The 23,963-nt window shown below is 33.2% G+C and overlaps 1 protein-coding gene across 5 annotated transcripts in view; it reads right to left on the reverse strand.

Annotated features, from left to right (window-relative positions):
• Window positions 1–334: 334 nt before the first annotated feature.
• Window positions 335–23,963, reverse strand: part of LOC149781836 (ephrin type-B receptor 1-B-like) — a 196,980-nt gene continuing 173,351 nt past the window's right edge. For all 5 annotated transcript variants that reach the window (XM_089936022.1, XM_089936024.1, XM_089936021.1 and 2 more), the window contains 8 exons: window positions 19,198–19,347; window positions 17,850–18,035; window positions 17,270–17,331; window positions 14,099–14,197; window positions 11,209–11,322; window positions 8,909–9,103; window positions 8,030–8,172; window positions 335–5,302 (listed from right to left, as the gene is read on the reverse strand). In XM_089936022.1, coding sequence (XP_089792148.1) covers window positions 5,020–5,302; window positions 8,030–8,172; window positions 8,909–9,103; window positions 11,209–11,322; window positions 14,099–14,197; window positions 17,270–17,331; window positions 17,850–18,035; window positions 19,198–19,347 — 1,232 coding nt within the window. In that variant the 3' untranslated portion in view covers window positions 335–5,019. The remainder of the gene's footprint in view (window positions 5,303–8,029; window positions 8,173–8,908; window positions 9,104–11,208; window positions 11,323–14,098; window positions 14,198–17,269; window positions 17,332–17,849; window positions 18,036–19,197; window positions 19,348–23,963) is intronic.

Below are 23,963 nucleotides of genomic sequence, written 5' to 3' on the forward strand. Positions count from 1 at the left end.
TGCTGAACTGGATCCACATTAGCAAAGTACAGCTGAACAGTTAACAGCACTGTCACAGCCTAAACATATACAGTGTGACCCCGCTATAACATGGTAGTTGGGAGCCGTAGAACCCGACTGTGTTATAGACTGAACCGTGTATTAAGCAACCAGGTCAGTTAGCGTAAGAAAATGATGCATGTATCCCAAAAAATTTGTGGGAGGGTGGGGGTGGGGGTGAGTGGGTGTAGGTAATAAATGCAGGAGCAAAAATATGTGCTTAATTGGCACAGTAACCATCTTAAATCGATGCATATTAAATGAGAAATAAACTAGTGAAAACAGAGAAGGCATATATAATATTTTACTTTATTCAGAGAACCACGCATTGGTACATATACATGTATATTGTTTATATATACATGTCTAATGTATAGCATGAATAGAGTATCAACACTGTGTACTCATCCGTGAATCTCCTCACATACATTGAATCCACAATACAAGCAATTCCATCGAAAATATGCACACACACATTTAAAATATTCAATAATCTTCTCATGGGTCATATAGGCCTGAATTCAGTGGGAAAAAATAGCACAATCACATAATGAATGATGAAGCACATTTACTTTTCAGTATGTCTCAAGTCGATAAAAGTTAGTTTGCGTTTTAAGCTGCTGCTGTTTTTCCTGCAAAAAGGAAACTTTCATGGCACAGTAAACATGTTCCAGTCACATTGGAAAAATGAAACAATCCATCAGACTCCATTGCTTTTATTTATGTTTGGTACTGACTTCCTTTGAAGAAAGGTTCTTTATTTTTATTGGAGATTTTTTATGAAGGGTGCTTGCATTAATGAAGTCATCGCTAAAGGACAGCTCTGGAGAATCAAACAAATGCCCGTTTCTTATTGTGGTGGCAACATCAAATAATTGTATTGCATGATTGATGATTTATTTTGCCTTTTGCTTACTATGTTTTCGTAACAATCAGTGCTTCAAAGCTAATCTGTTTTCTTTGAAATTTCAGCAAACTATTTTATCTAGGTAAATTTTTTTAAAAGGAATTGGCCATTGTTTGGTCGATTCAAGTTACTGTTCCTCCCCACCTATCAAACAGACCATCAATTAAGAGCATGTTTTTTGTTGCATTTTTTTAAATACATTTGTGGTAGCAGAATGATGCTGCCTTCCATGCATGTGTCAGAAATTTAAAAAAGGGTCATTGGACAACAGAGATGCAGGTGTTCTGGTCTGATGACAGGGATTACTACAGAAAACATGAGTGTTCTGAAGGATTTAATTCTGAGTGAAAAGAAGAGGAATTTTACTTGCCATCCACATACAAATATAATTTTATGTAAATATATTAATTACTAGTGAGTGGCCAAAAATCCGATGAAAGATAGATTATGAGATATTGTCTCACCCGGTTGATCTCTGCTACCAGAAATGTCAATTAAAAAAAGGGGGATATCTCACAACATACAGTACTCATGCTAGATGTTAACATAAGTGGATTATGATATAACATTAACAATGCACTGTTAAGATGGTTTGTCAATATGGACAAAGAAATTGTTTATGTAACAATAGATACATTTCAGTGCATTTTATACAAAGTTTGTGGCTTCCTTTCATGCGGCCTCTGAATTTTTCCACTAAGGCCACTGGTTGAACATACAAGTTTAAAGGGAAAACAATGTCGCCAATAAAAAAAAATTGCCAGATGGTATATTTTGCCATCAATAAAGGAAAAAAAACTGCGACATTGGTGAAGCCCTGCGCAACCCGTGAATAAACATTTTACTTGTTATTTTTTGTACTTTTAAAGAAGAAAAAACTATTTTTTCCTGTAAGTACATATAAATTTTCAATAGCCATGCCATGATCGTCTATGTATTATTCATATCTGTTTTCTTCCCCAAAATGATAATACACTTTTTACATTTTATTCATACTTTTAAGAAAGAATGTTTTTTTCGTGTACAAGAAAATACATTTTATAAAATTTTGGAGCCACACCACGAATGTGTTATATCCAAATTTGTTATAACAAATCATGTTATAGCAGGGTCACACTATAATCCAAGCATACTTTTTCTTTTTAAAACATCACTTTTGTTTGATATTGTCATATTCCTTTCGAATAGTTGTTTTCCTTGTCTGTGTTTTGTCTTTTACACTCTGGTGGCTTTGAGACATCCAAATATCTTTACATGTTCACTTTTGGCAATCAGAAGTAGCATGTGTCATCAAGCATCAAACAGATTTAATAACTAAAGTTTCATGCATTTGTGGAACACAGATTACATGCAAGTTATTTATCTTCTCATCTCATCCAGATTCCCAAGCAGTCATCAGAAACAATTCCCATTATTTATCTATCACATGGTTTCTCTTGTTTCTTTCAACAGATTAAACTGACTTGATATGCCTAAAACTCCAACTGGTCGGACAGACTGTTTACTTCTCTTTTTTCTCCAGTCCACAGTGAAATTATCTGGCATTGGACTGGAAGGCTGGCAACAACTTCGCAAGGTGGATGGCATCAGAGTATTTTTCCTCACCACACAAATCCTACCAATCTACCATTAATTTACATCAACAATAGGAACTTGCTATATTTCTGCCCCCTCCAATCCCATTATTCACATATAGTCTAAAGTACATAATATCACCCGGAAGGAAGTATAAAACCAACTTTATATATTCTGCTTCCTCAGACGAACACATAGATCTTGGTCATTAATACCATGAACTGTACTGGTCCTGAATGGACAATGCCACTTACCAAGCACCTACTGTACATTTAATAACGTCTTCATTATTAATATTTACTAAATTACCTCGATTAGTTAAAAATTAAAAAGTTCCGACTTAAAATAAAAATTAAATTACATACCAGTAGTCTTTACTCACCTGATTGGATTTAATTGAAATAAGTGGCTTTTCCAAGTTCATTAATCCACTCAAGGCAAATTTATGCCCATTTTGTAATAATACACTCAAAGATGTATTTACTTTGAAAACGAAAGAGTACCAAGATAACCAAATTTTACATTTGAAAAGAAGAACCCACCCTCTACTCTACAAATGAAATTCTTGCAACCCAAAGTGGGAAATGCATGCATTTTAATGAATAAGAACGCATTCTATATTCAGTGTTAATGACATGCTTGTAATCCAAACTGAGGAATTTCATACATCTGTACCACCTTGATGCCTCCGGATGCTGCACAAAATACAAAGATACTGAATACTTCTGTACCACAGGCTTGTGGCAAATTGCAACAATGAATAAAATTGGTAAATTCTGCAATCCTATGTTACAAATATATACATAATGAAATTGCAATAAAATAAAATATGTTGCCAAGCAACATATTATTTATCCCTTTGTAAACCTAAATCACATACACGTGAAAGAAAGGGATCGATTTACTAAGAATATCCAACATGAAACAATGAACCTGATAGTGATGTTTTTAATACTAAAATTATCTTCACATCCAAAGCAATCCAGAAAGAAAATATTGTGTTGGAATATGGTACTACCACAAAAAATAATTCTGAATAAAGATGTGGCAGACAAATGTTATAACGAACGTGCGAGACAAGATTTCTAGCTGAGATGTCATTATCTACAAAAAACAGTGGTACTGACATGGACATAAATGATGTTGACATTAAAAACTGGAATTAACCATGTTTGGGTGAATTTGCTGAACCCTGTATACAATTTTTAAAAAAGGTGCTGACGAAAGTGAAGATTTTCTTCACCATGCTAAACCTTGTATACAATTTTATTAAAAAGCGACGACATCAGCAGATTTTCTTCACCCTGTACTAGTAAAGATTATTATGTTGGTCTCTTTTTGTTAATGTAACAACAAAGAAAAAGGATATCAACAATAATTAAATTATTATTGTAGATCAGTGATGATGAAATGCATGCCTAACCTGATACCTCATGACCGACCTACTGTACGGAAACTCAATGTTTTCAATATGGCTGGACTGCTGGGAGGATTATGTGTGGTTCATGCACTTTTGATTGTTATACCTATTCAGTTTGGGTGGGGGGTGTCAGCTTATACACAAATGGGTTCATATGTGAGTATATATGGTACTTTAAGAAGAAAAATGGCACTGGATAAAACAGAACAGGAATGTGCAAATATAAAAAGTCATTATCATATATTTAAATACCAATTTTTGACAAATTTACAGACTTCAAGTCAATGATAAAACCAAATGTCTACGTAAAAGATCTCTTCATAAAATGTGTATTTCTCCTACATCAAATCATATGGTAACAATAAATACCATTTAAAATTACCAGATATTACTAGCAACCATTATGCTGTAAACAAATCTATAGAATGCTATCACGTTTATAAACTTCAAAAATTCCTAATAATACTGCTTAAATTCTAAAATCAAATGGCCATCAACTAGGATAATTGTACAAGGAACCATGTTTAGAAATTATATCACCAGCACATTACAAAGTTACATCCCCTGAAAGTAAACGTCATGGTGTTAGGCTCTGACATATTTTCACATGTAAATTTATTTGCTCATTTTCATTTGTAAACACCTCAAAAAAGTGATCCAGTTTTACTGGAATATCCTGTCCAGATGCAAAAATAAAATGAGGCATAATGAAAATTTGGAGAAAATGAGGCAGAATGAAACAGAAAATACAAATCACATTTTTAATGTTGCCATGGCAACAAAGTCTCTCTCTCTCAACACATACACACACAACAAAGTCTCTCTCTCTCTCTCTGTCTCTCAACACATACACACACACACAACAAAGTCTCTCTCTCTCTCTCTCCACACATACACACACACTTTTGGACATATGGAATAATTGTATATGGATTCGCAGATCCTATTCATCATGTGACCTTGCACAATGTTGAACCTGGGTGTCTGTTGATTTTGTCTTTAGGCTACAAACTTCCCACAGGAACTGGAAAGCAAACAATAATTTCTGGAATCAATAGGCTGTGCAATTACAACATTACTATACAAGAAATCCTTCTGACATTTGTGGAAGCTGTGGACCAAGAATCTGCACTCGTCGTGTTTGTATACTGTTCATAATTTTTTTCTGATGTCCAAGTAACGTAATTCCTAGAGCATCTAAATCTTTCACTGTCAATCTCACCACCTGATCAACCCCTATTAAACCAGCACGGTGAAAATTGTCAATATATCGCTCCATTTTTATGGCCACAAGCCATTCTTCCACAGAGGAGAAAGTAGTATTGTCCGGTGGTGGTGAAGTGTCTACAAAATGTTGAGGCCTGAAAAGGACAAGAAACTAATTAGTCTCAATAATTTATTAAAGAAAAACAAAATTGTTCTTTGAGTTATAAGCAATTTAACTTAAATATCCAAAATCCTCTTACTACAACCATTAATTGACAATTAGACAAATTTTTCCTAATGTTTAACAAAGTGTACAGTTCTATATATACTCACTTACAAATCAACTCCATCCAAAACTTAAGACTTAGATCTGCCAATGCATATTGTATTGACAGATCTGGGTCTATGCAATTTGTAAGGATTAATCAGTAGACCAAACAAAATAGACCCCAATCAGCCCATGTATCATGAGAGCAAGTCAGGTTCTCTTTTGCTTGTGCTGCACTTGCAGGTGAGTATATAAGGCACATTCCATTGCATGCCAGATTAAGTGAGGAATGGTTTGCTGTTTTAAGGTACAGCAACAACAGAGGTTTTCTTATAGTGCTGAGGCAAAATGAGTAAGCTCCTTGCACAATCAACCTGGGTTGATCCAATGGTATGACTTTTCAACACAAACTACTGAGCCTACACTACTCCCTCAGATACAAGAATGTACAGAAAAGCATGCCATTAGAAGACACCTACGGCTCAAAGACACTTGCTCATAAGATAAAAATAAATCCATGAAAAAAGAATCTATTCCTTTACCTGTATTTACATATTTCATGTCTAAAACAGGACATATGTCTACAAAGGACATAATTCTGTAATCCCTTTGCTTTCCTTTATACACAGGTTTCTTTTTAATAAAGAGATGCCAAGCCCTACCAACATGAAACAGAAATGTTAGCAGTAAGAAATAGAATATGAACACAAAATAAGAAATATTTCAAACTGCTGTCCAAAATTTTTTGGAAGCAATAAACCTTATTGACACCAAGATTTTTAACTGAAATGCGCTTCATGCAGTGTTCTTTCCAACCTTGTGCCTTGCTGTAGTTCATCAACAAAGAACTGCAAAGGCATGGTATTCCATCAGTGTTGATGTATTGAATATTCGGTTTTAGGCTTCTGTAGCAAATGATTTTGCATGAAGTTATAGTCTTAATCATGGTTTTTGTTTCAAGATCTTTCAAGACAAATAAATTGCAATCAGACATTATAAGCTTTTCAGTGATCGAGATACACCCAAATTAATTTTGCGGGTCACAAATATAAAACTGTATCTGACCAGAAAAATGCAACATGATGAAAGATAGCATAATTTAGAAATTATTTCATCAGAATGGCTAATATTTGTGTTGCTACAAATGATGAAGGTAGTTGCACAAAAAAATGGGGTCTGGTACTAAAAATATTAATCAGCTTTATTTTGAAAGAAATAATAATCACACACCCCCAAACAACACCCCCAAACAACTGAGATATCACAACATCAACTTCAAGTGAAGGTTTTGTACATAATAGAAACCCATTACACACAGCACACAAAATCTTTCAAGAACATTTTTTTTAAAATCACAAGAAAATTATCAACCATTTGCAGACAATAACATTTATAATATTCAAACTATTTATATCTTGCTTCTGGAATCTTTAAGGACTGAAAGATACCAAATTATAAATATAAACTGAATCAGAAAATTGAAAAATACAGAAGAGATTTTTCATTTCAATCCATTCTATTTCATTCATATCTTCTTTTCAACTGAATGAAGATTGTTTCATTGAAAATTCCTTTACTTAAAATAAATGAAAAGAAGACTCCTTAAAGGTAAATTTTCAACAGAAACATTTAATATATTACAACAACAACAAAAAAACAAGTTTGAAGTTACCAGTGGAATTCTGAGATTATTTTCAAAATCTTTCCCTGAACACAAAGTGAAACACAGCAGCCAGTATGATGACAAGTGCAAATCTGCAAATTCCATCACAAATTCTGAACACCCATTACCAAATCAACATATACCTGACACTTTAGCAGCAGACGTAGGTGTAACATCTCTAAAATTTGATAAAAACAATCCATTCAATATCATGTTTTGTGATGATGATGATGATAATGATGATGATATGATTTCAAGAGGCTTAGGAACAAAATCTTCCCTTTAATCCTATTTTTTTTTGATGCTGCAATTGTTTTGCAACATTTCCAAGTATACCCTCTCTTTCTCTCTCTCTCACACACCCACACAGACACGATGTTAATTAACACTCTCAACTTCAACTGTGATACTGTATATATTTGCTTTTAAGTAAAAAAAATTAGAAACTTCACAGACCCAGACAAACCACTGCAAAATGTTCAGAGAGATCAGGGTCTATGCAGTTTGTTAGAAGTAATTAGTAGAACAGCACAGACATGATCTGCTGGCACATTATGTGATGAAAGATCAGGATCTACCACATATGCTCTCTTAAGAATCCAACAGCAAACTTGCACAGACCTTGATCTGTCATCGCATAATGTGTTGGCAGAGATGGCTCTGAGTATTTTGAGTAATCAGTAAAACAACACAAACCCTGATCTGCAGGTGCATTATCCTACAGCAGATCAGGATCATTGTTGTTTGCAGTTGGACCCGACTTATACGCAAGTACATAAGGCATTCATTTGTCTTCATAGACAATTGTTCTATTATTTAATATGCCAGTATAACTCTGGGATTAAGCTATTCCTAAAGAAAAGCATTGTTTTCAACAAAATGTATTTGTTCTGCTACTTAACTTGTTATCAACAAAGGGTATTTGATTGTAGAAGTTATTTACGACTTTACCTTGGTTTGGCAAATTTCCTGAGAAGTTCTGGAGCTCTAATAAGTTTGTCCAGGGTTTTGACAATTTGTTGAAACTTGGGCCGGTTTCCGCGTTCCTTCTGCCAGCAGTCCAACATCAACTGGTAGATGGCTTCAGGACATTCCTGTCAAGCAAATGATATTATCATGGTATTCATTCATAAAACTTCTTGGAATTTTCTAAATGCTTGTCAACCAATTAAAATTTTGCAGTCTAAAAATAAATCTGGTTGATTATAGAATAAGCAAACCTGAAATTTCACAGGTCACCAGAATATTAACTTTAATCCATGCTAACTTTAATCCATGCTTGTCACATTACATTAATCCATGCTTGTCACATTACTTTAATCCATGCTTGTCACATTACTTTATTCCATGCTTGTCATATTTGTTTCATCTTGGACATTCAGATTTTACACATGTCACCTATAGTACTGACACAACCAGTTTGAACAATTCCAGAAACAGGTAATGTTTGAAACAGTAAGTTTATTAATTACCTTGACTCCAGTAAGTTATCAATCAACACAAATCATCATATTTTCCAACCATTATATCAAGATATCCTATCAATAACAAATATACCATAATGTCATGTATTTAGAGATAAATAAAAATTTAAAAGTATGGAAATTACATTTTTTTTGTACCTAGCAAAGGTTACTACATTTGCACTTAATACCTTAATATATCCAAATTTAGTAATAAGCTCTAAAATGGGTACAAAGAACACTAGTGCTATACTTGAAAACTGGGCAAATTGTAAAGCTTAACCAGATGGGTAGATGAAAAAATGATTGTCAAGGTTGGAACATGATACACTCCTGTGGAAAGAAAGATAAAAAAATTGCTGTTTACCATTGGTGGTGGCAACCTGTATCCCCTTTCTACTGCTTTGATAACATCCTGGTTAGACCAGTTCCAATATGGCCGTTCCCCATAGGAGATGATTTCCCACATCACCACACTGTAACTCCATACATCAGAGGCAGACGTAAATTTACGGAATGCAATGGCTTCAGGGGCAGTCCATCGCACTGGGATCTTACCTCCCTATAAAAAAAGTATATAACCTGAAACTATACTCAACCTTTTATATTAATACTACAGCTTCAATTATACACATTTTTTTTATATAATCTGAACCACAACCATGTACCCAAAACATAAATTCATGTATAAACTACACTGTCTACATTATTTAGTTTTCTCTAACTTTGAAATATCAGCAATCCACAGACATACCTAATATTTTTACTCTCATATTTGGCTTCAAGGCATTTAAATCCCAATGGCATAGTGCCTGTTCTTTGCCTGAGACAGTTTATATTACTAATAGCAGTACCAAACTGTATGGTCTTACTAAAATTAGTGTTGAAATATAGATCCATTGGCCTTGCATTCAATTGTAAAGGGAGGCAATTCATATGTAAATGACTAGTGTTAACAGTAGTTATATCCCTTGGATAGTATTGCCCATTCCTATTCCTAATACCTGAAATAGCAGCAAATGCATTCTCAAGGAAATACCATAACTTTTCCTCAAATGCTGTTTAAAATTTTAATATAATTCTCAAGTGACTTATAAAAGAAAGTTGAGAATAATTTTTAAATGATTACTGTGTAATATTTTTGCAATAGTAAATAGACTGGTTATCCCTATCCCCAATTAAACCACTGCCTTGAATAGAGACAAGTTATCCCAACTCCCTATTATCCCACTGCTTTATATAGAGACTAGTTATCCCAACTCCCAATTATCCCATGGTTTTAAACAGAGACCAGTTATCTCTACTCCCATTTATCCCAATTATCTTACATACCCCAAACGATGACAGATGTTGTACATAAAATCATAATGTTTTATTACTGTTAAATGTTTGTCAATACATGTATTTTATAACATAAAATTCACCTGCAATAAGTTGAGTCAAGATGGATACCTACAAAGAGACTAGTTTGTCTCTCAGCAGCTTAACAAAGCTGCATGTTAAATAAACTTTCAGCAAAATGTCCAAGTCTGACATTTATAAAAACTTAATTAAAAAGGACAATTTGCTACAATGCCATGAGAATCCAAATGTGGGCATCACATAAGTATGCAAACATTCTGACCATATTTTTAATTGGTCTAACTTAAGTACATTTTGTTGGATCATGGTAACAAGGTTCTACTCAAAATAGTCTAATTTAAAAAAATAGCCCAAATTAAATAAAATAATCTAAGTTAAAAAAAACAGTCCAAGTTCAATAAAAGTCCAAATTAAAAAAAAAATAGTCCAAGTTGAATAAAAAATTATCGAAGTTCAATAAAAATTGTCCAAATTGAATAAAATAAAAAATATGTACAAGAAACAGAAAAATGTTTTAACAGCTAGAAAATCTAATCAGGTCATCTACATTTAAGTCCAAATATGCCTAATAAATTTAATTCGTCTACCATGCCATAATAGGGGAACCAGTTGTGCCTCTTAGTGATCATGACAAGCTCCATCTAAATGCATGATGGAGCCAATTTTTTGTAATAAGCACTACTCTCGTACACAAATGAATTCGCTATTCCAAAAACTGAAGCGCTTGGGAAATCTCTATGAGCAAACAAATGATTAAGTTGTCAGGATTTAGATGGTGCATGATTACATTGTGAAAGCCTAATACTTAAACATGAAATTGTTGGATACACATGTCTTGGCACAGAGACATGGAAAGCAAGTTTCCAAATTGATCATCTTTGAAAGAACTGAATAACATTCATCCCATTTTTAACATCCCATTTTTATTTTGTCAGATATATATTACAGATACAAGCTGCTGAGAATTCAAGAGAAATCTAAAACAAAACTTTGCAAAAAAATGTCTGTTGCCAAAAAAGTTCAAAAATGTATTTAAAAAATGGAAAAATTACTGCAAAAGCTTGAAAATGTAATCAGGTTATGTACAGACACAAACTAAATTTAATTTGTCTATCATTAGTGGTTCTTACACAATCTTACTAAAGAGATTGTGAGGATTCATTGAGGGAAAAGAACAATAGCTTTCAAAACTTGACAAACAAATTTCAGCATTAATCAGCATAGTTGCCAGCTTCACCGCTGGAAGAAACAGATAACGAGTTATCTACTAAACACAAACACAACACAAACTGGATAAATGTTTACCTTGGTTGTGTAGGCACCATCTGTGGTGTCAATATCAACTTCTCTTGACAACCCAAAGTCTGCCACCTTGCACACAAGGTTTTCTGTAACAAGAATGTTTCGAGCTGCCAAATCCTGAAAAGAACAATGTACTAAAAATGTTCAAATATTTTGAGCAAATTTAAGAGATCATTTATTTCAAATAACAACAAGCCTTTGCCTGCCAAAGCATCTCCTTTAGGAGTCACAGCCATGAATTCTTAGTCAGCAAAGACAAAGTTTCAAAAACAATTTATTTTTTGTCAAGTAATAATTGTTATTGCAGACAGGAGAATCTCATGTAAGATGTTCCTACTGAATAATTAGAATAATTTTCCAACAAGATTTGGAATCAAGATTTTTTGTTTAAAAAAATGGATGGATGAGGAACTTGTAGCTCTTTATGGTGGTAGTGGTATTTCTATAAATTTCTAAGATAATGTTGGGAGCACTGAATAATATTACAGTACCATATATACTTGTGTACAAGTCAGATCCAACTGAGAATAACATAGATCCAGATCTGCCATCACAATGTGCCACAACATCAGGCTCTATGCAGTTTGCTACGACCAATCATTAAAACAAAAAACAAGCTGAGCCTTATCTTCCAGCACATTAAACAATATCAGATCTGAGTCCATGTTGTTTGCAGTTTGATTCAACTTGTACACAAGTATATAGGGCTATTTTTGCTGCATCTCTGGATTCAGTATTCTGTTTCAGCCATGTATTAAAATTTAAAAGATACAATGACTGACAACTGACTGCAAATAAGTTGAGCTTAGCACTGCATTGATTGTGTCTGCTTCTCAGAAGTGGTTAAAAAAACATGTATACTCATCTAAAATACTGTAATCAAGATTGATTACTTTGCATATTGTATGTCAAATCACCATAAAGTCTTTACCAAGGAAAGTCACAACCAACATATCTCCTTATCCTAATATAATTGGCTAGATAATGAAAAGCAATCAGCTGTCAGGAAGTGTATGATGTGCCTAAGTCCTAATCCCAATTGATTTCCTCTGCAAAAAGCATGCCTCTGTTGGGTGTCACAACAGGGTCACAATGATAAACGATGTGCTAAAATTTCAAACAATCAGTAATGATGACTGTCAGATGAAGCTAGAATGACTCTATGCTAAATCTTTTAAGTGTCTTAAATTTGGCACCAAATAACTTGTAACCAGTCTAAGCAAACAGGAAGAATGATTTATTATTGACCATTCCAATCAAAGACCTATAAACCTAGCTATACTGACCTCTGAGTTCAGCCCACACCAGATAAATATAAAAAAAAATTACAATTAATATTTTATCTTCTTTTGCAATCATGTTCCTTATAATGAGGGATATCTGATTGTTTTATACTAATCAAAGCAGAACTTTAAGCCTAATTTCAAGTCAAGAAATATTTAAGCAACACATTATCTTGGCCAGGTTTCTGCATTTCCCCGTAAACAGAGTAATAATGCAGCATTCAAAGAAATAACTGATCAAAAATGACTTCAATATAATAGCAATCTGAAATACCCAATATCTTCCAGTGTTCAAAGAGTCATCACCAAATTTTCTATAATTGTATGTTCATTCCCATTTCAGATCAGCATGCCTTATAAATGGTCCAGCACAACCTAATGTAACATATAGATATAATATGCAATAACATCTTTGATATTACAGTTATAATATGTAAAAATAAATCTATGCAGATGAGTGTGTGTATGTGTGTGATTGTGTGATTTGGATTTTTAATGCAGCTTTAACAATTTTTCAGTCATATCGCTACGATGTATGCGGTGTGGTAGTTTATAGTGATGTCTAGCACTGGGGCATCATGCCGCAGACATGTAGCATGATGTCCCACCCAGTCACATCATCCTGACACTAGGCCGACCAGTCCTAACACTAACCTCTTAATGGTGAGTGCCAAGCGAGGCAGCTGTTAGTACCATTTTAAGAAGTCTTTGGTATGACTCGGCCAGGGATCAAACCCACGACTTCCCACATCCGAGGCGGACGATCTAACCACTATGCAGATGTGTGATAAATAGAATGTTCACTTGACACAATGTTATGACATCCAATGCAAATAAAAAATGCCACACTGTCGGCAGCTTGTGTGGCAAGGTATTACATCACTACCTCACTATAAGGCCCTTCACTATAACACTTTTCCTGAAATAAGGTGGACATGGTCATAGATCTGGTATTATCAAGTAGTACTAAAATTATAATTATCATTTACTTCATTTATAAATCAGTCTTGCTATAATGGTGTATACTCTATGACCCCTATGGACAACAATATAATGAGTACTATATCATGTACCTCTTTACAAGACAGTTTTACTAAATGGGATAAACTCAGGCCTGCATGAACAGTGTTATAAGAAGGGTGCATTGAATCAAGTACCTCATTATAAGGCAGTCGCACCCTTAGGTGATAGGCTATGACTCCCATGGACAGCATTATAATAAAGAGCTGTAACGTAAATTCATTATATGGCAGTCTCACTATAAGGGGTATATTCTATGACATCTATAGACAGCAATATAATTAGGGAGTACTGTAAATTAATTATACAGAATTCTCACTATAACTTGTATATTCTATGATCCACAAAAACAGCATTCTAACAAAGAGTACTGTAGTTATATTCCACATAATAACTAATGAAGTTTGTTTTTAAAAACAAATGCCACTTGTGACAATATTTAAATAGATTTTTTGTGTGTGAATTTATTACAAATACTATATATCACTGAGCTATCAATTGGATGCGGAATAATTTCTACTTGTTTCATAAATTTCGCATCAAATTAACTTTAAAGCAAGATTCCAGAAATAATAGTAACTTGGCCTCACCCTGTGTACATATCCCATCTCCGAAAGATATCTCATTCCTGAAGATATACCCCTCATCATTCCAACTAGCTGTATCACAGTAAACTTCCCATCATTGTTCTGAAAGTTAACATGTATATAAAGAAATTTAACATTAAGATATATAAAGAAATTTAACATTAATTGTTATTGGTTATATTAACTGTAACATGCATTCTTCAAAATAATCTCTTGCCTGCATCTATGCTATATAACTGTCAAAACATTACACCAACTTTCAAACCTGCAGACAACACCAGTACCATCTGTCAATTATAGAAATAAATTAAATATCTACATGTCCTGCATTGTACAGTGAAAGACAACAAAGCAAAATTAAATATTGTCATATCATTTTTGTTGGGAACCAATTTTGGTAGATTTTATGGTTTCAATTAACCAAAAATTTGGAGACCAAAGACCAAATTTAATGATCCAAGACCAAATTTACCAGTAATGCTCAAAAACAAAATTTAATGCTCAAAGACCAAATGTAATGCTCCAAGGCCAAATGTAATGCTCAAAACCAAATTTAATGCTCAAAGACCAAATTTCTAGACCAAAGACAAAATGTAAAGTTCAAAGAACAAAGGAACAATGATATGTGGAAACAAAAACTACAGTGTCACTTCCTCAATCAACAAATGTAAAGATAAACATGTCACTCTTTAAAAAACCCTTAAAATTTATCTCCATGGAAAGAAACAAACTGACAGTAACTGTATTGATCCATTATCATATACACTTGCTTACAAGATGAGTTTAAGTGGAAACTGCACAGATCCAAATCTGCTCTCTCATAATGTACTGGCAGATCAGGGTCTATGCAGTTTGCTAGGAATAATCAGTAGAACAAACAACACAGACCCTAACCTGCTGGAGCATTATGCAATGGCAGATCCTGGTCTATAATGTTTACAGTTGGATTTGACTAGTACTAAAATGTATATGTTAACTATTAATTCATTAACTGTTGATTCTTTCATTTGTTATTATCTCTTCACAAAAAGTATACATACAAATGCTGAATCCTCCAGACAATGATTTCACAATAATTTGATAATATAAAAAATTCAATTTTACTGCTTATCAAAATGTATAAATACATAAAATTAGTTCACCAGCAATAACTTTTAAGAATTACTTTTTTACGATATTTAGGAATTTAGGATATTTTTTTTCTTCATTGTTCGATTTCTATAAACTCTTCACTAAACCAAGACTGCCATTTTAAACTGTAATACAGTGTGTGTTACTGTTGTTGGAGGGGGCAATGCATTTTAACATCAATACTTCAAAAGCATACATTGCTTTTATTTTCTTTTCTTCAGTAACATCTTAAAATTCTTCTAAACCTTCAGCAGTTTGAAAGTTACTCCAGTCTGGTTCACATATGTATTTCAAAACTTTTCATCTTGAAATGACTATCAAATCTGTAAAGGTAAGGTTTGGAACCACTTGGAACTTGAAAGTGCACTCAGTAGTAATTGAACACATCACTCATCTTATACCCTTTTACTTTTATAACTGATTTGCATCTTCAAGGTAAAACTGTATTGTTCTTTTATGTGATTTTATCAATTTCTTCTTCACTAAGAAATTGCATTTTCTGAAGATCTAATCAGACTTGCCTCTGGTCTATCCCACAGCAGTTGATACACAAAGGCTACAAAACCATACCATCTCACTCAGCCTTAAGGCCAGGAAAGCTAAATGTATGAAATGAAGGGGCATTTGGGTTTTATTCATAAAAAGTAGGAAGCAGTCATAAAATCAAATAGGAAAAAAAAAACAGGAAAGAATACAAGGTCATAAAATAAAGTGGGTAATTAGGAAACTAAAGGAAGGTCATAAAACAAAGTAGATACAGGTAGGAAATCAAAGTATTCATAATACTGATGGCTTGCATTCTATGACTACATTAAACAGGATCAATAAGATCCACACACACACACACACACACACACATATACATATGTTCATTCTTCTCCTTATCTCTTATTATCTCTTGACTCATTAACCCCCATTTATGGGTAATGATTTTGCACCCTACTTCAGAGCTCTGTAGCATCAATGTCATTTAAGATGTAGCAAAGTAGATGGTATTACAGAAAAGCAGACAGATGTAGCTCTACAATGATACTAAATAATCTGGACTTTCTACTCGCATGACAAAATACACAACAGGGAATAACGTTAATTTTTTAGACCTGATCATTTTACACCAAAAATTTGCTAGCTGTCAGGACCGGATATTGTGTCCAGATTTTAGACTTTTTGTTCGAGATCTAAGGCAAACTGGTCTGAATTGTACAAGAACAGGCCATCTTTGCAAAAAGTTTGATAAGTTTGAGATTTGGAGTAAAATGTCCAATAAGCAAAAAACACAAAAAAAGAATTCCAAATTCTACCCTTTGGCACATGCGCAAATGAAATAGTCAATACAAAATTATGTTTTTAATGCAACTAGGCATCCAGCTAAACGAAAATCTCTTGGAATCAGATGTATTTGGTTGTATTTTAGCAGTAAACCCCAAAATGTGTTTCCTACTCCCATTAAGGCAAAAATGACAAAATTCTCCAGGGGTTAACGAACTAATGGGCAAATATTCATGACATAAATAAATATAATATTCCTTGATTATTTGTGCATCAATACCGCACATTACAAAGATAGCTATTCCTTGACCATCTGTAAGAAATTTCCACACAAAAAAACCTTGTCAACAGAGAACTGATTATAACATTCATAAAATCTTTGAGGAAAAAAATCTCTAAGCAATTAACTTCTGATGAGCATATTCTATTGAAATCATTCTGTATTAATTGAAGTGTTACATGGAGGCTATCAAACTCGATAAAAGGGAGGTAACTACTCAGACTTAACAAATCCTCTCAGGATCAGAAATTTAGTTATATCCCTTATCACATCTTCAATGGTCATGTCACTGTTTTAAGGTGAGAAGAGCTAAATATAGACAATACTACATTAATAGAAATATAAACTATTTTTAGTAACAGAGTTGAAACCATGCCACCGGCTTTGAGTCTCCAAAACTAAAACTGCTGGAAAACGTTTTTTAAACATTATTTTCAGTGTAATTCCATGTTAGGTATGAAAAAACAGTCATATAAGTAATTACTTATACTTACTCTTAAGAAGGTGTCAAGTGATCCATTTGCCATGTACTCTGTCACTATCATTATGGGATGACCTAATAAAAAGAGATTGCACCATCCATGAACGCCTGAATCAAGTGAAATGTATATATAATTTACCAATAATGCCAAATGGTATGAATAAAAAACTGACAGATGCAAGATTTAATTTTATAAAAAGGCTAGTTATATAATAAAGAAAAATATGTATTGCATACATTGTATATACTGCACATTATTTGTATACTATTCAACAGCAGATGTATACTTTGAAACATGGTCTCATATTTTGTATGATATTCCTCAACTTTGACTTTTCCCTATCAATTCTTCCACTCCATATGCATCATTTATGAATAAATGTCACCTTCAAATACTGAAGAATTTGCCTATATTTATGACATCCGAATAAACCAATATTAAAATGTACTATTTCATTCATCTTGTAATTAAAGCAGAAATAAAACATAAACATGGAGTTAAATTAATTATTTAGACAAGATGCTGTAGGCTGACACTGTAAAAAACTTTAATATTTGTCAGTCAAGTATCAGAACTGTTTTCCCTTGCTCACCTTTTGTGACAACGCCCTCTAGGAAGATGACATTCTGATCATCAAATTGTCCCATAATGCTTGCTTCCGTGAGAAAATCCAGCCGATTTTTATCAGTAGCTCCTGGTTTAAGAGTCTTGATGGCAACCATCATTTCTGGACGGGATGGGATGCGTAATTTTCCTTTGCATACATCTCCAAATTCACCTAAGAAATTATTTAAATAGTGTCCTTGATTATTTCAGCACTGAGACAGATGAAATATGAAATAAGTAACTCATTTTAAAATTCAACCTCCATATACCATCACCCTTCCTCAACTTGCACATCTTCCCAGTTTCTGGTTATCTTTATCAACATTTTGTTTCCTCATACTGCACCCCCACCCCACCCCACACCTTACGCCAATCTGTCATAAATCTAATCATTCCACCTATATCAAGAGCATGCAGAATACCTCTGACTTGCTGGAAGCGCTTAATTTGTCAGTACATTGTACCAAATTATCAATGTGTTTGAAAATTTTAAAAATGATCAAAAAAGAAAACGAACAGAGATAAATAACCACTCCTATGATGTTTTTAGTCTATTATTATGTTTGCAATGCAAAAACTTCTAATTTTTCTATAATCAACATTTTGTGGAAATGATTTTGTGCACCAAAAAATGTAAGTTACAACTATTTATCTCGTCAGTTTTCTCATCAGTGTGGTTCTGATTTTTTCCCTTAGACCAGTTGCTTATCAGCAAAGATTATAAAGCTACTGCAAAAAGATTAAGGCAATCAAATTGCCTGTGACATAGTGAGACACTGTATAATGGTCAAAATTACTTCCAGCCCTGGTCAGCTGAACTGTTGTGTCCCTGTTGGCTTCCATTTCAATAATGGGTATTGTCAATAACAGGTTTAGAATGCCATTAAAACCTAACTGACAACAGCAATCATCCTCTGGCTGTCTTATTTATAGAGGATGCAATGTAGTATTCAAAATTAAATTATGAAATGATACATCTGTGATGTTAATTGATGTAACTGGTTTATTTACATTCTTCAAGCATGTAACAAAATTTCAGGAAAACTATGATACTTTGATATTGCTCCATCGAAGATTAAATGTATCACTTGCAAAATCCTAGTAAATGTAAACTGATCAGTTTAAAAAAATGAAATACAAAATAGTTATTCAATTAATTATAGATTTACAAACAAACAAAAATAAGACAGTAAAAAAAACTGCATAAATAATATTATCATCACATATTTTACATGTGAAACTCGACAGTACAATCACAGGACAAATCATTTGAAATGAAATGAGGTGACATGCATTTGCCACTCAAACATCATGCAACTGTCCACATGACCTACCTCCTCCAATGACAGACTCTATGGTAATGTGGGATGGATCAATCTCCTTGGTGAACTCTCTAACTGCCTGATTGGGATCTTCATATGTATGGGGATCAACGTAAGTCTTTACTGAACCATTGGGAGCTGGGTGAAACAAAGGCATCGTCACTGAAGAAAAGAAAATAAACTATTGGTTACTTCAAATCCATAGCTGTGGATGTAATTTAATTTCTTCTCAAAACTACTCCATAACAACAGATTTGAGAGAAAAGCAGTTTTGCAATCTAAATTTGACCTGACATATCTAACCTAGAATTGTCATGTCGTAATCGATGCATGATTTATCACCTTGCCCTTCAATTTTGTGTTCTTCATTATGCTGTAATCTTTAGGTTAGTTAGTGAAATTCTGGTGACAACCTATTCATGCAAACATCACACTAATGCAGGTTTACCTCCTCATAAGTGCTAAAAAGGTAAATTGACTCCAGAGTTGGCTATAATGGATGCAAATCATGCAATATTGCTACTATGTCTTTCACTTGTTACAGCAACCTGATTCAGATCTTCTCTTTTCAATGAAGGACAAGCACAGACATGAGAGGGTAAAAAGAATAGACTTTATTTAGATGTGATCAATATGCCTTAATTTAGAGGTGATCAATGTGAGTTGATTTAGATATGATCAATGTGTCTTCATTTAGATGTGATCAATGTGCCTTAAATTATATGTGATCAATATGCCCTGATTTAGATGTGATCAATGTGACTTGATTTAGATGTGATCAATATGCCTTGATTTAGAGGCGATAAATATTTGCTGTTGCTGTTATTGGATTTAACAAAAACTTTCAGCACATTTAGATGTGATCAATATGTCTTGATTTAGATGTGATAAATATGCCTTGATTTAGATGTGACCAATGTGCCTTGATTTAGATTTGATCAATGTGCCTTGATTTAGATGTGATCAATGTGCCTTGATTTAGATGTGATCAATGTGTCTTGATTTAGATGTGATCAGTGTGCCTTGATTTAGATGTGACCAATGTGCCTTGATTTAGATGTGATCAATGTGCTTTGATTTAGATATGATCAATGTGCCTTGATTTAGATGTGATCAATGTGTCTTGATTTAGATATGATAAATATGCCTTGATTTAGATGTGATCAATGTGCCTTGATTTAAATGTGATCAATGTGTCTTGTTTAAATGTTATCAATATGCCTCAATTTAGAGGCAGTAAATATTTGCTGTTGTTGTTATTGGATTTAACAAAACCTTTCAGCACATTTAGATGTGATCAATATGTCTTGATGTAGATGTGATAAATATGCCTTGATTTAGATGTGACCAATGTGCCTTGATTTAGATATGATCAATGTGCCTTGATTTAGATGTGATCATTGTCTTGATTTAGATGTGATCAATGTGTCTTGATTTAGATGTGATCAATGTGCCTTGATTTAGATGTGATCAATGTGCCTTGATTTAGATGTGATCAATATGCCTTGATTTAAATGTGATCAATGTGTCTTGTTTAAATGTTATCAATATGCCTCGATTTAGAGGCGATACAAATTTGCTGTTGTTGTTATTGGATTTAACAAAAACTTTCAGCACATTTAGATGTGATAAATATGCCTTGATTTAGATGTGATCAATGTGCCTTGATTTTGATGTGATCAATGTGCCTTGATTTAGATGTGATCAATGTGCATTGATTTAGATGTGATAAATATGCCTTGATTTAGATGTGACCAATGTGCCTTGATTTAGATATGATCAATGTGCCTTGATTTAGATGTGATCAATGTGCCTTGATTTTGATGTGATCAATGTGCCTTGATTTTGATGTGATTAATGTGCCTTGATTTAGATGTGATCAATGTACCTTGATTGAGATATGATAAAAAGGCCTTCATTAATATGAGATCGATATGCCTTAAGATACAAGACATATCCAATATACTAAATCACCTTAATATAGAGTATAAAAATATCAAACTCAAATTAAATCAGTAATCACTAATCCTGGAGTACAGATGCAAGTTTATATAGATGTTAAAATATATGTGGATCACACATGTAAAACATGACATGTTCTTTTCCATCAGAAATATACCAGATTGTGAAATGATAAATGAAGATGTCATATATTGTTGTATACAAGTCGAATCCAACTGCACACAGAACAGATCCTGGTTTGCTGTTGCATAATGTGCTGGCAGATCAGGGTCGATGTTGTTTGTTTTTCTGAGTTGTCTTACACTCTGCACAGTGCACAGGCCCAGATTGTTGGTGCATTATGCAACCACATATCTTGGTCTATTATATCATGCAGAATGAAAAAGTAACTATCAGCATACAAAATAAAAAGCTGATAAAAAGACTTACCTACAATAATTAATTTATTCATCACTTAAAATTATTTTAATTTTTTTTTACCCCATATGGCAATACTCTGCAGTGGATAAGCTTAAAGAAAATGTGTAAGTTTTCTCACATAACCAAAGGCCAAGCCTGAGACTCAAACCCATGTGGACATAGGTGATCAGTAAAGGCAAGTGTTTTTAGACCACTTGGCCACCCACAGCCCCACTAAACTTATCCACGTACATAATTTGTCATTTAATTAGCAAAGTTACTCTTCTTTAACAAGAAAGGACATGCACAAAAATTAAGTAAAAAGATTAATGTTAAATATAATAAATATAATCTAGATGTGTGAAAAGATGAAAAGCTTGATACACATATGGATACAAAAGTGATGGCTACGTGAAACTTCTGCCAATATGGACTTTATAAAAATAGAAACATACTTATGTTTTCACTCTTGAATGCAGCAACATTCAAACTTTTTATTTTTTTACCATTTTTCAACAACCGGGTATGCAGTTTTGTAGTCCATTTTACATCTCTGTGCATCAGTATTTAAAATAAACATATCTTTGTTAAAAAAAATAATGGAATATCTTGTGTCAAAATTATTTAGCTATTTCTTAAGGGGAAAATTCATTTTCCCTTGTATATTTTTATCAAACAGTTTTGATGATATCAAACTTGTATACATGGGGTTGTAAATTCAATTGTCCAAACTCAAAATTGCGGGTAAAGCTGTCTGAAGATTTGTCAAATTAATTGCCCAATCAAGTGCTGATTCAGGGTTGACCAACATTTCACTATAATGAAAAGAATGTTCTTTTGAGAAGATCACTGGCTTTGTTCACTGAAAGTCCATACTTTATACTGGAAGTTTGTTTTCCATTTGTTTTTACCAAGCTCATACAAGCAATTTGCTCGTACTTAATGATATACACATAACCAGACGGAGACTAGACTGGTCTAAGTTTGTAATTGCTTACTACTGGTGTTAGAAGGGACAGAGAATAAATTCTGGAAAACAACCTTTCACTGTAAAATTCAGGCTGTTAACTATCATTTATATTTTTATAACAGCCAATTGAGTAAGTGTTTATTCGGGCATGTGAATATTCTAAGGATTTTCCAGACTGATTTTCAAACCTTATATACATAAATAATTCACATAAATAATTCTCCTACAAAGGCAGAAATGTTTCTCTTTCACTTAGCACTCTCTTTTATACTATTGTAACAGATGACTTGACCCAAAAAATCCAGAACTAGAAACAAAGTCAAAATCCACATACTCAAAAATCTGACACATTACTTAAAACTATATATGACATATACCTACTTATAAGTCAAGTCCAACTGCAAACAACACCAACCCTGATGGGCATTTCACAATGTACCTGTAGATCAGGGTACAAGTTGTTTTTTTCCTAATTACACCAAACAAACTTCAAAGATCCAGACCTGTCAGCACATTATGACATGGCAGATTTGAGTCTGTACAGTCGAACTAGGCTTACAAGTAAGCATATATGGTACTAACGTGCTACCTTCAAAATTAGAGTGATTTCTAATAATCTAGTGTAAATTCTAGTGTTAAAACACATCTACAACAATGTATAAATTTCAATTAAAACAAATTCATACAATTTGACGATGGTAACATGATTACAGAACTCTTGTAGGAATAAAGTTGGCAAAACATCGAAACTCATAAAAATTATTCAAAATAATTTTATATATAATTACTGAAAATATTACACAATTTTTGTAATGTGAAAATGCTACTATTACAGAATTTACAGAAATTTAAATAAATGACATGATGAACTACCAAATCCTCAAAGGATTAATGAAACACTTTTTTTATATATAAAAAATGATACACTCTAAATATCAATGAATAATGAGACTGGGTTATTATCTTCATTTTTCATTTACAAATAATATTCACTACCAACATGATATATCTAAAATTGTATAAAAATACAGAATGAAAAATTATGTGTCATATGCTTGACTCCAGAAAGAAATTATGTGCCATAGGTATAACAGGAAAATTAAGCATCAAGAAAATTTAGCTACATAAGCAACACTGTGATAAATGATTAGCATGCAAGACAAAAGTAGATGTTATTAGAAACACTGAAAAGTACCCTGAAAAGCATGCATGCGAAGCATGGACTTCAATTTCACACTTCACTAGTATAATTCAAGTTTCACTTGAATATTTCACAATGCAGACAAGGTTCTGGTGCCTAAGAACAACAGGAGTTTAATTATGTATTAAGGATGTACACAAACAACAGATAGTTCCTGAATGACGTCATCAGCCACCATATTTGTGGTCAACTGGCAGATTTACCCTTTACTTTATATGGTGTTTGGAAGCTGAGATAAATTCATTG

The sequence above is a fragment of the Sinohyriopsis cumingii genome, chromosome 15 (genome assembly GCF_028554795.1).
Source record: "Sinohyriopsis cumingii isolate HCF-2022 chromosome 15, ASM2855479v2, whole genome shotgun sequence".
NCBI classification, from domain to species: Eukaryota; Metazoa; Mollusca; class Bivalvia; order Unionida; family Unionidae; genus Sinohyriopsis; species Sinohyriopsis cumingii.